General features: G+C 44.5%; 1 protein-coding gene across 2 annotated transcripts in view; it reads left to right on the forward strand.

The window, feature by feature from the left end:
• LOC127645294 (cell adhesion molecule 3-like) overlaps positions 1-14,830 on the forward strand; it is a 120,118-nt gene that overhangs the window by 83,479 nt on the left and 21,809 nt on the right. For both annotated transcript variants that reach the window (XM_052128864.1, XM_052128865.1), the window contains exons 5-8: positions 338-475; positions 570-740; positions 3,533-3,623; positions 14,424-14,596. In XM_052128864.1, the coding sequence (XP_051984824.1) occupies positions 338-475; positions 570-740; positions 3,533-3,623; positions 14,424-14,596 (573 nt within the window). The remainder of the gene's footprint in view (positions 1-337; positions 476-569; positions 741-3,532; positions 3,624-14,423; positions 14,597-14,830) is intronic.

Here is a 14,830-nt window from a genome sequence, read left to right on the forward strand (position 1 = left end):
TAAGCTGAGAGTACTAGACTTTTATTGGCTGGTGAAAGCATTATTAATTCAGCCAAGTTATTATATAAATGAACATGTAGGGGATGGGGGAACATGTAGAATTTGTAAATGACAAATGTTTGATTGCAGAAAACTGCAGAGCATTTAGCTGATTTCTGAGGGTGGAAATTCTGTGTAGGCCTACTAAGTAGTTAGCTGTTGATAGTGAACTTAGGGAGCAGATGTGTTCTTTGTTTGCTTTTATTTAGACAGCGATGCCCTCAGTTCCCTCAAATCACATCTAAAAAATGTTGTTTTATTTCACTTCTCCCTCTTTCTGTTTCTTCCTCTCCCACAGGTGTTCCAGGTAAGCCTGTGATAACAGGTTTTGAAGATGTTGTTCAGGAGAACAGCAAAGTTACTCTCACCTGTACCAGTTCAGGCAGCAAACCTCCTGCTAAATTACACTGGTACAAAGATAATGAGGAGCTACAAGGTAAATAATGTACATTCCCACATTTAAATACAAAAATTCACTTTGAAACCAAATTCTTCTGTAATAATAGAGTTTAATGTGCGTGTGTTTTTAGGCCGTCCTGATGTAGTGGAATCCAACCCAGATGAACCAACCTACACAGTAACCAGCGAGCTCACCCTCACTGTCACCAGGAATGATAACAATGCTATGATCGCCTGTGCGGTGGATCACGCATCCATCACCAATGGAGACAAGAAGACAGAGCAGCCACTCAGCGTCTTGTGTAAGACAAAACATGTCCCGAAAAAGGCTTATTTCATCCTGCTTTTGTGTTAAGCTGGGTGGTATGAGGGTATGTACAGCGAGACAGTAAAAATGTGTCAACCTTTAGAGATTCTGCTATGCTCTTCCAACCACAGTATGTCTTTGATGTGATTTTATTTAAAAAATCAAAAGCAAAAAACTTTTACTCAGTCTACAGTACTCAGCAAACTGAGTTACAGATAACCACTTACAGGTAGAGAGCTTTGCTGATTATTCTGGCAGAGATTTCATTTTGTTCATATCAATACATTGTTTGCAATAGGTCATTAAGGTTGCCCAGCTCATTAAAATTAGAATTCAATTTATGCCATAAAACCACAGGTGTGCATATATTGCCTAGTTTACAATGCCTTTGTACAATGGCTTTACAATTAACTACAAATCGTCCAGTTATATTTAGAAATCTGTTCTTGGTAAACTTTGAAGTAGGGGTTTACTTCTGCCAGACTTCTAATGCACTTGAATTATTGCATATTTTGGTTTCTTTCCATCAAGTTCCAAATATAAGGACGAAATAATAAGTATTCGCTGTAATTCTGGTTTATCGAAAAATTAGGACAGTCAATTGAAAATGTTAATTCATATCAATTATATAAAAAATACAGCATAAGGAACTTTCCTACAAACATAGCAATTCAAGCTTGAGGTAACACCTCCATGTTTTTGCGAGTCTCAATCTGCAGGGGTAAGTCAAAAGACAGGAAAAAATTGACAGCAGGAGACTCAAGTTTCAAACTACATTCAACTTGACACAGTGTCCTAAAAACATCGTGTTCATTGCTAGAGACGCTGAAAACCAGTGAAATGCAACACAGAATGCAAGAACATGTCCTCTGAGAACAGCCCTGTCAACTGCAGATTTATGAACTTAATAGTAAATGATTGCTGTGGATTGTAGGACAGTGATTTTTTTTTTTTTGTTCAATGATATGGAAATAAACCAAATAAAATAAACTTGTGTGTCACAATAACATAACGTCTTTGAATGAACTGAATCTTTATATTTATTATACAGTATATTATATTTATACATATCATGATTATTATATATATTGAATTATCTTAAGGATGGGGGGTCGAAAATATTGATATATGCAATTAATTTGATTCATTTGATTCATTTGATAAAAGACTCCTCAGGTGGCCATGTCGACGTGTTAACTTTGCTCATCAAAAAATATATGCTTTTGAGTAAGTAGCCTTGAAAATGACTGTTTTAGGCTAGGTGTGCCATTTTTTAATCTGCTGATTAGGGATGAAGGCTATTCTCAACGAAGTGCAAACAACTTAATGGGTTAAACTATCTTTTATTCAGTGTGCACGTCATGATAAGAATACATTAGGTTAATTTTAGGCTACATAACAGGCCTATTTTTTCTATCCTATAGCTACTATAACGTTCTTTACCGTTCTTTACAGTTGTCATATTAGATCAATGACTAATGCACGACTGCATGTTGTGAAATACGCTCAACTTTTTAGTGCATATTTTTTCTCTCGTAGATTTGGTTTAGCCTACCAAGTTAATCATTTTCAACAATGTACTGACTTTTTTAATATGTTAAGTAACTTTTACTTGATGAATTCCATTTAGAACAGGCTGGGTTGCTCTGTTGGTCCTGTTATTCATTCAGTTGTTTTCAATAAATGTGCCTGTTAAATATTCCCTAAATTTGATTCAATGAATGCGTGTCATGTTCTGTAGTTAATGTACAATGATCATAATGGAAGGCGTGCATTTTCCAGTCAAATGCTCCTTTTCAGTAGAATTTAGCGTCAAATTTGGAATAGATTAAGTATTTTAAATGGGTTGCTGTGACAGGGCGGAGGGCGTGATTCTACACACCCGGCCTCTTATCAGGCTAATCAAGCCTCCGAGAGGGATAAAGTGAGACTACGGACGTGGTGCGAGAGAGGGAGTGCGTTTACGGGCAGCTGCCCTGTGTGTGTTTGTGTCTTTTTGTTTAAGTTCTTTATTACAAATATTGTTTATATTGTCAAGCCAGTTCTCGCGTCCTTTCCCTTAATCCATTTACAGTCGCATAAACACATTTTTAACAGTTTCCTGAAGGTTGGTTTCTTTTTAGACTAGTCGGCTTCAAAGTTTTTGTTTAAATGTCAGTTGTTCAGCACATGCCTATTTATTAATACATAAAGTATTTTTGTTGAATTTTCAGCAAAGATTTCAGCAGACTATTGTGATTTATATTGTTACAGTGACGTAAAATTGCCTTGAGGGTTATGGTCACACAACCCAACCCTTCTGTTGTCTATAATACATTAAACCGAAGACCAACGCACCATAAACATTAAGAAGAAAAAGAACATTAAATGTGTGTGTGTGTGTGTGTGTGTGTGTGTGTGTGTGTGTGTGTGTGTGTGTGTGTGTGTGTGTGTGAGCATGTATTTATCACTTTGTGGGGACCAAATGTCCCCATAAGGATAGTAAAACCCGAAATTTTTGTCGGTCCCCATGAGGAAAACAGCTTATAAATCATACTAAATTATGTTTTTTGAAAATGTAAAAATGCAGAATGTTTTCTGTGAGGGTTAGGTTTAGGGGTAGGGTTAGGTTTAGGGGATAGAATATAAAGTTTGTACAGTATAAAAACCATTATGTCTATGGAAAGTCCCCATAAAACATGGAAACGTGTGTGTGTGTGTGTGTGTGTGTGTGTGTGTGTGTGTGTGTGTGTGTGTGTGTGTGTGTGTGTGTGTGTGTGTGTGTGTGTGTGTGTGTGCTGCTTGCAGTTTCTCCAAGTGTATGGATTCAGCCTGAGAGTGACCTGCCCAGAGAAGCAGAGAAGTTTTACCTGCAGTGTGTGGGGAACGGAAACCCAGAGTAAGACAACACACACACACATATTTCCATCCTTGACATTCATGTTGTATGTATGTAGCTGGAAATGGTCAACCTCTTGATATCCTTTCTCCATTTCACACACACACACACACACACACACACACACACACACACACACACACACACACACACACACACACACACACACTTTTCTATATATATACACTCACCTAAAGGATTATTAGGAACACCTGTTCAATTTCTCATTAATGCAATTATCTAATCAACCAATCACATGGCAGTTGCTTCAATGCATTTAGGGGTGTGGTCCTGGTCAAGACAATCTCCTGAACTCCAAACTGGATGTCAGAATGGGAAAGAAAGGTGATTTAAGCAATTTTGAGCATGGCATGGTTGTTGGTGCCAGACGGGCCGGTCTGAGTATTTCACAATCTGCTCAGTTACTGGGATTTTCACGCACAACCATTTCTAGGGTTTACAAAGAATGGTGTGAAAAGGGAAAAACATCCAGTATGCGGCAGTCCTGTGGGCAAAAATGCCTTGTTGATGCTAGAGGTCAGAGGAGAATGGGCCGACTGATTCAAGCTGATAGAAGAGCAACTTTGCCTGAAATAACCACTCGTTACAACCGAGGTATGCAGCAAAGCATTTGTGAAGCCACAACACGCACAACCTTGAGGCGAATGGGCTACAACAGCAGAAGACCCCACCGGGTACTACTCATCTCCACTACAAATAGGAAAAAGAGGTTACAATTTGCAAGAGCTCACCAAAATTGGACAGTTGAAGACTGGAAAAATGTTGCCTGGTCTGATGAGTCTCGATTTCTGTTGAGACATTCAGATGGTAGAGTCAGAATTTGGCGTAAACAGAATGAGAACATAGATCCATCATGCCTTGTTACCACTGTGCAGGCTGGTGGTGATGGTGTAATGGTGTGGGGGATGTTTTCTTGGCACACTTTAGGCCCCTTAGTGCCAATTGGGCATCGTTTAAATGCCACGGCCTACCTGAGCATTGTTTCTGACCATGTCCATCCCTTTATGGCCACCATGTACCCATCCTCTGATGGCTACTTCCAGCAGGATAATGCACCATGTCTCAAATTGGTTTCTTGAACATGACAATGAGTTCACTGTACTAAAATGGCCCCCACAGTCACCAGATCTCAACCCAATAGAGCATCTTTGGGATGTGGTGGAACGGGAGCTTCGTGCCCTGGATGTGCATCCCACAAATCTCCATCAACTGCAAGATGCTATCCTATCAATATGGGCCAACATTTCTAAAGAATGCTTTCAGCACCTTGTTGAATCAATGCCACGTAGAATTAAGGCAGTTCTGAAGGCGAAAGGGGGTCAAACACAGTATTAGTATGGTGTTCCTAATAATCCTTTAGGTGAGTGTATATCACAAATAGATTTGTGTTGATGTTACATGAGATATAGATACATAGAGATCAGAGACATTACATAGAGTTGTTTTAAGTATAGGCCCTCTGTGATGTCAGTAAGTTCAAAAACACTCTCTTTCTGAAGCTGAAGGAAGAAACATTATTTTAGATATATTTATTACATTTTTGGTTACTTAAGCCTGTTTTTATCAAATACATATTTCTCCCTGGTTGCTGAAAGTGCAGTTAATGTAATTGAATATCACCCTCTGCTGGTGCAGGATTGCATTACAGCTCATTAAAGCCCTTGATATACATTATTAGTATGACAGAATAGACTTTTTCATCCCATTTAGATGTTACATTTTGAAATTTAGATCTGTCACTCATCTCTCTATCCTTATAGTCATCATTTACTTTAACTGCATGTTTTTTCCCCTCCATGTTTTAAAAGGGAATGGTGACTGAAACTGTTAGTCTTTAGCATTCTGTCCATCATCTTTTGGGTTCCACACAAGTTTGGAACAACACGAGGGTGGGGAAATTATGACAGAACATTAATTTATAGCTTAACTATCACTTTAAGGATGCTAGTCAGATTTTGATGAATTTGTCAATTAGAAGAGACGTTTAGAAACCAGTTCTCTTACGAGAGGTTCTCTCGTATTGCGTAAGCTAGCTTACGCTACGGGAAAGATGAATCTTTTCTGAGATATTGAAGCCAAAAAATTATCCTTAATTTTGTATCCATTGTCAACGCAGTGCAGCAGCTGCATACCTTGAGCGGGCTAGCTAGCGAGCTCATTGGTTGCTCTGCGGCAACTGCTGCAGCCTATAGACGAACTTGAGTGAACTCGCGTCCAATGACAAGCGCCAGCGCCGTCACTGTATCAAAGCCCGCCAGAATGGGCGTGGCTAGAGTGCATATAAGCGTAAGTTCGTAGGCTGGAACCCTGATTTTCATCTATTCAGCGAAGCTCTTCGCATCTCTGAACTGCAGAAGCCGCGTCGCCGTTCGAGGGGCATCTAGCAAGCTTGGACAGCGCTCGAAGAAGCCGGCCGTCTTCGCCACCTTCAGCCATCCTGCGAGCTACGCCATCCAGCGACGTATCCTTTTTAGAGCAAGCTAGTTCCTCAGCGAACTTCACAAAAAGAGCAACGAGCGTCTTTTTAAAGATGCCTCGCACCACCTGCGCCTCATGCCGCGCCCCTCTCAGCGCCGGAGTCCGCCACCTCATCTGCGCTCTCTGCCTGGGACTGGAACATGCAGAGCTTGCCCTCGCTGACGGCGGATGCGACCTCTGCGAGGAGCTTCCGATGTCGACCCTGTGGGCTCGACTCGAAGCAAGCAAAACCGAAGCCGCCACGCTGCCTTTCGTTTCGCCGCGCAGAAAGAAGCGCCGCTCCCAAAGGCTGCCGGAACCGGTGTTAGAAGCGACTACCTCGCCGGAGCCTCTCCCTCGAGCCTCGCTTTCACCCTCCCCGCCCCCCCGGGACGCGCAGTTGCCGCCGAGCGGCCGCGCTGTTGCCATCTCGGATGACGAGGCGGAGGATAAGGGCTGCTGTTCCATCATGGCTTCGGACAGCGAGGAGTGGTCAGGCTCCCAAGCCTCCTCCTCGGCCCAGGAATCCAGCAGGACCCGCGCCGGAGTCGAGGAAGAACTAACGCGCCTCCTCACACAGGCCGTCGACCGCCTCGGGCTCGAGTGGTCACCGCCCTCTGAGCAGGCTCCCAACAGACTCGACGGCTGCGTTCTTCAGAGAAGTCGCCGCGTGGCGCCCGCGCCCGGCCGCTCCCTTCCTGCCGGAACTCCACGCCGAGCTCTCTAAATCGTGGAACGCGCTCTCTCGGCCAGGAACCGATCCCATGTCTCCACCTCTCTCGCTCGGTGGACGGCGCCACCGAGAGGGGCTACTCTTCCATCCCCCCGGTCGAGGATTCGGTAGCAGCACACCTTTGCCCGCCCTCCGCGAGATGGCGGTCTAAGCCAGTGCTCCCGTCTAAGGCCTGCAGAACTACTTCTGCCTGTGTTGGCCGCGCCTATGCCGCCGCCGGCCAAGCCGCATCTGCTCTGCATTCCATGGCCGTTTTACAGATCCTCCAAGCGGACCTTCTTCGAGAGTGGGATGAGAAAGGCAGGCACCCAGAGGCTGTTTCAGATCTAAGGAGCGCGATGGATCTCGCCCTTCGCGCCACCAAAGCTGCAGCTCAAGCCCTAGGGAAGTGCATGGCCGCGCTGACTGTGACCGAGAGACACCTATGGCTAACGCTAGCCGACATGGGAGAAGCTGAACGCTCCACGTTCCTCAACGCGCCGCTCTCTCCGTCCGGTCTCTTCGGTTCCGCGGTGAGTGGCATTGTTGACCGTTTCTCGGAAGTCCAGAAAGCCACCCAAGCCATGAATCTCTTCCTGCCTCATCGCGCTAGCTCCTCTGCAGGCCGCCCACGTGACCAGCCTCCTGCATGAGCCTCTTCACAGCGCCAAGCTCAGCAAAGCCAGACTTCTCAGCATCGACAGGGCGGCCGCCCTAGATCGTGCTCAGACAGCCGCCGCAGACCGCCGCCCCCCCGCGGGCCTCGGCCTAAGATTGCGCTGAAACCTGAGCAACCGAAGTCCTCCTAGCCTTGTTGAGGAAACGACGGCTCAGTCCCGCCACGGCCGGACCACCGTCAAAGCTTCGCCCCCTGTCAGTCCCCTTCTCTCAGGCTACTGCAGTGGTGGATTCAGCAGCCAACAAGCCGGTGATACTGCCCGCTTGCCTGCACTCAAATGCCGCTTTCACGGCGACCCAAAGAAATCTTGTAAAAGCAAACATGCCTTATGTGTAGAAAATGTGCCCACAATCCAGTGTTCACCCCTACACACAAGCATTACACTTCCTGTGTCCCTATCAGAGCCCACTCACATAAAGCGGACACAGCCAGCTCGAGTGTTAGAGTCAATAAACGCGCCCACGAATCCGTGCGCGCGCCCTTCTCTGCCCGCTCTGTCACACGGCCAGCAAACACCTCTCTGTATGTAAGTCCCATGCTCGTGACTATGCTCGCAAGCATCACTTCACAGATGTGACTCTTTCCCCATTCACCTCAATCGGGAAGTCACTCACAGAACAGCCTGTCCCTGCTGTCTGCGAGCAGTCATGCATAAGCACAGTAAGCGCACTCACACATTCTGTTCAGCTCGCTGTGTGCGGCAATCAGGGCGACTTGGCCATTCACCCTCTAGCGTTACGCTTCAAAGCGTGGAAAGCTATCCCAGGGATATCCAAATGGGTGTTAAGCACAATAAAACAGGGCTATTTGCTACAGTTCGATCACCGCCCTCCCCGCTTCAGAGCGCGGCTCGAAACTACTGTGAACACGGAAGCAGCCTGCATGCTTCGTTCAGAAATAGCAAACCTTCTGTGCAAAAGGGCCACAGAGAGAGTGCCACCTTCTCTGAGCGAGTCAGGGTTTTACAGCCTTTATTTTCTTGTCCCCAAGAAAGACGGCGGCCTCAGACCAATATTAGATCTCAGGGTTTTGAACAAGGTGCTCGCAAAAAGACCGTTCAAAATGCTTACAATCAGGAAACTCCTCGCGCATGTGCGCCAGGGGACTGGTTTATTTCTCTCGATCTGAAAGATGCCTACTTTCAGATTCAGATAAATCCTCGTCACAGGCCATTCTTGAGATTCGCCTTCGACGGCCAGGTTTATCAATACACAGTCCTTCCGTTCGGCCTGTCTTTAGCACCCGTACTTTCACGAAGTGCATGGATGCGGCGCTCGCACCCCTGCGGAGTCAGGGCTTGCGAATTCTGAACTATTTGGACGATTGGCTGATTTTGGCACAGTCACATACGGAGCTTCTGTCTCACAGGACAGTTCTCCTCAGTCATCTGAACAGTTTGGGTCTTGCAGTCAATTGGACCAAGAGCTCACTACAGCCCAGTCAGGCAATTTCCTTCCTTGGAATAGAACTAGACTCTTATCTACACAGCGCGTGCGCCATGTTCAGCGACTAGCCGCGTCCTTTCAGATGAACAGCCTCACGCCTCTGAAAAAATTTCAGAGAATGCTAGGTTACATGGCCTCAGCCGCAGCAGTAATTCAGCTGGGTTTACTGTGCATGCGCCCGCTTCAGCATTGGCTAAACACCCGCGCGTCTCGCCGGGCTTGGGCCACGGGCCGCCAGCCGATCAGAGTGACTCAGACCTGTATCTCAGCTCTGCAGCCCTGGGCAGTGGCCGAATGGTATCAGCGGGAGTGACGATGGGAGCTGTATCTCGCCGAAAAGTCATCTCGACAGACGCGTCCAACACGGGTTGGGGCGCGGTCTGCGAGGGCTCTCCGGTTTTTGGCCTATGGTCAGTTCAGGAAAAGCTCCTTCACATAAATTGTCTGGAAATGATAGCGGTCGAGTACGCGCTCGTGCGCTTCCTCCCGGTCATTCAGGGTCACCACGTCCTGGTCCGTTCGGACAACAGATCTGTGGTATCCTATCTAAACCGTCAGGGCGGTGTCAGATCCAGGAACCTCTTCCATCTGACAAAACGCATACTGAGTTGGTCCCAGTGCCACCTGCGCTCGCTGAGGGTGACGCACGTGCCAGGCCACCTGAACGACGGCCCAGACAGACTGTCCAGAGACAATATTTCCCCAGGGGAATGGTCCCTGCACGCTCAAACAGTCCAGAAGTTATGGAGCATATTCGGCAGAGCAGAGATAGACCTCTTTGCGTCAGAAGAGAACTCTCACTGCCCAGTATTTTTCTCGAAAAGCGAGGACGCGCTGGCCCAGGACTGGCCCAACCGCCCGCTTTACGCCTTCCCTCCCGTCTCGCTATTGCCACAGGTAATGCAGAGGATCAGGGAAACGCGTCACTCGGTGCTCCTCATAGCCCCGCGCTGGGAGAATCAGACATGGTTCCCGGAGCTTACGCAGCTGTCACTGACAGCCCCGTGGCCCATTCCAGTGAGAGCAGATCTCCTCTCTCAAGCTCGCGGCACGATCTGGCATCCCCACCCAGAGCGCTGGGCGCTGCACGCGTGGGTGATCAACGACTACCCGTCGCTTTGCCAGAAGGAGTAATAAACACTATCATACACGCTAGAGCCCCTTCCACGAGAAGACTCTATGCGTCCAAATGGTCTGTGTTTTCAAAATGGTGAACCGACAGAGACCTGGACCCACGGACATGTGGGGTGTCGTCGCTGCTCGTGTTTTTACAAGAGCTGCTGGATAAGGGCAGATCCCCATCCACGCTCAAAGTGTACGTGGCGGCCGTCGCGGCGTTCGCTGAACCCCTGCACGGCCAGTCACTGGGAAAAAACGAGCTGGTCATCCGCTTCCTCAGGGGAGCTAGAAGGATGAACTCCCGCGCCCCCCATCGGTTCCCAACAGACACTGTCTAGATGGATAGTGGACGCTATTGCTGCCGCGTACTGCGTCAAAAGACCTACCATGCCCGTTAGGCATTAGGGCTCACTCCACTAGAGGCATGGCCTCCTCGTGGGCATGGTCCAGCGGGATTTCCATTCACGACATATGTGTGTCAGTGGGCTGGGCTTCCCCCTCCACCTTTGTCAGATTTTACAATCTGGAAGTGCCTGCCCTGCAGGCAAAACTACTAGCGGTTTAATACGCTACAGCTCCCCTGGTGAGCTGCACTGACGGGACACATTCCACACAGACCGTCACCGCCGCTCTGTCTTTCCCTTCCCACTATGTGCTTATGTATTACACACACACTGGCCCACACTCTTGCCGGCCAAATATTATTCCCCACTCACAAGGGCTCCCCGGGTCCCCCACCCCGGGGCTCATGCAGTGGATGCTTGGCGCGACGGCGTTGACAATGGGTTCCCGTAGCGTAAGCTAGCTTACGCAATACGAGAGAACCTCTCGTAAGAGAACAAATCGGTTACCTAACGTAACCTCGGTTCTCTCTAAATCAGGGAACGAGTATTGCGTAGCCGGCCGTGCTCGCGCCACGAGCGATTTTCGCTTCATTCAATGAAAACCAGGGTTCCAGCCTACGAACTTACGCTTATATGCACTCTAGCCATGCCCATTCTGGCGGGCTTTGATACAGTGACGGCGCGGCGCTCGTCATTGGACGCGAGTTCACTCAAGTTCGTCTATAGGCTGCAGCAGTTGCCGCAGAGCAACCAATGAGCTCGCTAGCTAGCCCGCTCAAGGTATGCAGCTGCTGCACTGCGTTGACAATGGATACAAAATTAAGGATAATTTTTTGGCTTCAATATCTCAGAAAAGATGAATCTTTCCCATAGCGTAAGCTAGCTTACGCAATACTCGTTCCCTCATCTAGAAAGAACCGAGGTTACGTTAGGTAAACGATTCGTTTCTAGTCATTATTAAGATGAAAAACGTGAACAATATTCCACAGGCACAATCATATAAGTTAATTGTTAGGAAAAAACACATGTAAAGAGTGTTTTCTAATAAATAACTTATAATTCCATATAAGCCCATAACAAGTCCTTACAAGTCCAATTATTAGTCATTAATTGCTGTCTAATTTCTGATACCTAAACGAAAGTGTTACATATACTTTTTATAAGAAATATTTAAAGTGTGAATTAATATTTCATATTATATAAAATGTAATGTAAAATAATGAGATCTTTATAATGACATAATCTTCTAAATATGAAAATACACACAATATATATATATTTTTTTTCTTTTTTTTTTTTAATTATTATTATTATTATTATTATTGTATTTTATTTGCTGAATTGAACTGTGATACATTTCATTCATATTTATAGACCAAGGAGAGGAAGTTGTTATGGCCAAACTCTCAAATATTTGGTATCACTGAAAAGTCCAAGATATACCACTGTAGCTTGTAAGGGCTAAGTAGAATTAAATAACAAATGTCCTATACAAAAATGAATTACTTTGCCTCTGGATGATAATGACATTTAAAGCCTAATGTATCAAATATGAAACATAAAAAAAATATATTTTGCCTAATGGTACTAAAAACTGTTTAATGTACATAAAAAAAGATAAATACATATCTGACAATTCTGTCATATGTCAGGTTTTACAGGGTTATAGTCCTGCATGGATTCTAGTTCAGTGTAGTTACAGTATTTTCAGTGTAGAAAGAATTTAGATCATTAGTTCTGTACAGTAAGGATACACTGCACATTATATCTTTATTTGGAAGCTTGTTAGGCTTATTTAAGTTCAGAGCTTGTCCATGAGAAAAACCCATCACATCTGTCAAATGAAAGTTGCTGTGTGCCTGCACAGAGATGTACTCCAGTAGTCACACACGCATACGATCGGCAGAGCAAAAGGCATTTACACTTAACACAGATGTTAACATGGATTTATACAGTATGCACTGATACATTTCTGCACTGATGTAAAAAATGTACAGTATACTCATAAACCGAGGTCATAAGAGCCCATAGTTACAGAATCACCCTGAAAATGACCATCACCACAACACAGACAAGCTCACGTTATCACAAATGACAAAACTCACCACAAGTTTTCTTAAGTTGGAGCTGCAATTTTAATCTTAAAATATCTGCTTGCCTTGGCGTAAAATGAATGCATTACATGATGAAAGAAAGTGTTTATTTTGAGCGCTTGCTGCTGCTGCAGTGATGAATTTGACTCGAGTGACAGACTGCAACTGTAAAGTTCTGCTGTCATAAAATTTCCATTCTAAAATCTCTCAATAAATTACACATTTATTAAAACGTAGTTAATTAAAACCAGTAATGTAATGACAGGAATGTCGGCCATTGTAACGAGATAAAAGTAAAAATAATTCATTTGAAATTTACTTGAGTAAGAGTAAAAAGTACCCACTATTAAACCTACTCTTAACAGTACTCAAGTAAATGTAGTGTGCTACTAGTGTACTCCAGATGTGTTTGCATTTCTATCTTCTGTAGAACAGAAATTAAATTTTTTTAGAAGAATATCTTAGCTCTGTAAATCCATACAATGCAAGTGAATGGTGACCAAAACTTTGAAACTCCAAAAAGCACATAAAGGCAGCATAAAAGTAATCCATAAAACTCCAGTGGTTTAATCCTCCTGTAGTGATGTAATCGTTTTTGATCAGAACAGTCCAAAATATAAATCCTTTTTTACAATAAATCTTGACATCAGCAGTCTCCTTGGCGATCGTGATCATGTCAATGTAACCCCTTTTTCACTGTACATCTTGCCATTGCTTTCGCTAAGCGCGATTGTGATTTCAAGCTTGATTACACTTCCTAGCACAATCTAGGGCTCTGCGCATGCGTTAAGCACTAGGAAGTGTAATCGAGCTTGAAAACATGATCATGTCAAGAGACTGCAGTGGCAAGATATGCAGTGAATAAAGAGTTACTTCTGTCCTCACCCAAAACCCATTGGATTGGAATGGTATGGATTACTGTTATGATATACTGCTCAATTTCTTCTAGTGGCAACAAACAGAATTGCAGTATGTTTGTTTGAGCAGCCCGACATAGCAACATTGGCTTAAACTTTGGTGTTAGTTTGAGGTGGGTCTGTTTATTTCGCAAACAATGGTAGATGAGGAAGTGTTTAACTTCTTGTGATTTCTGCCGCCCACTTTATACGCCATCTATGTATTTCATATACTTATAATTGTTTTTTCCACAATTTTATGAAACAGTGAGAATGACGTAGCCAAATTAAAAATGATGTACAAATATATAAAACTATTGATTTAAAGTAGTTTATATAGAAACAATACATTTTAATTGTGTAGCAAAATATTCAGATATATGCAAATAAATAAGTAGTTTGACAGTGTTGGGAGACAGACTCGATTGCAACATTCACAGTGCGACATGGGAGTAGGTGGTTGCATCAGAGCTTGTTTGGTGCGCTTTGTTGTCCACAATTCTCTGATTAGTGGATCATTACCCTTGAGGATCCTGGGTAGTATAGGCATTTAAACATAATTTCTTAAAGATAAAGTTAAAATAATGCAGACTGATGGATTCAGCAGATGGATTCACTTTAAGGGTCAATCACCCTGACAGCAATTAAATAAGAAAGAAAAGCATGTTTCTGGACACTGTTTCTGGAAATTGACCATTCTGTTTGTGAGTAAAGGTTCAGAAGTGTCACATCGCCGGTAGTTTGTTAAATTTGTGGTCACATGGTTAACTTCCCCTCTGATTGACTTGAATTTGATTCAGTTCACTTCTCAAGTGATTCAGTTTTGCTGTGCTCGGGACTACTCCAGTCCCTCTGAGACGTGTATCATGTGTATGATGTTCTTTTGATGGTGTGCCAAATTGCAAAAACCCTTCAATCTGCCCAATTAAATGACTCTTTCGTCTTTTCTTTTGATGTGAAATTTGAAAACGCTGTATATGTTTTGTAATCTCTCTCTCTCTCTCTCTCTCTCTCTCTCTCTCTCTCACTAACAGACCAACTGCATTCGAGTGGGAAAAAAAGGACGGAGAGCTTCCCCCACTGGTGAAGGTGGACGGTGCATTCTTGCGCTTCGAATCTCTCAACAAGTCAGATAATGGCGTTTATCGGTGCCAGGCTGATAACGGAATCGGCAAGGGGGACGGATCATACACACTCCTGGTGCAAGGTACTTAATGAGAGACAAACGAAAGGGAGGGAAGGATGGATAAAAAAATACATGTTTGTTTTTCTGTTTTCGTCATCATTTGTTTCTGTAACTGTTTTAGGTTTTCTTTCACTTCTCTTCTGAATTTACTTTCTTTTCTTTCTGTTTCTCTTTTTGCATGACACACTCTTTATTTTCTCTTCCACTTCCACTTTCCTTCCCATCCATCATCCATTTCTCATCCCTCCTTTCTAT

Source organism: Xyrauchen texanus, chromosome 6 (genome assembly GCF_025860055.1).
Source record: "Xyrauchen texanus isolate HMW12.3.18 chromosome 6, RBS_HiC_50CHRs, whole genome shotgun sequence".
Lineage (NCBI taxonomy): Eukaryota > Metazoa > Chordata > Actinopteri > Cypriniformes > Catostomidae > Xyrauchen > Xyrauchen texanus.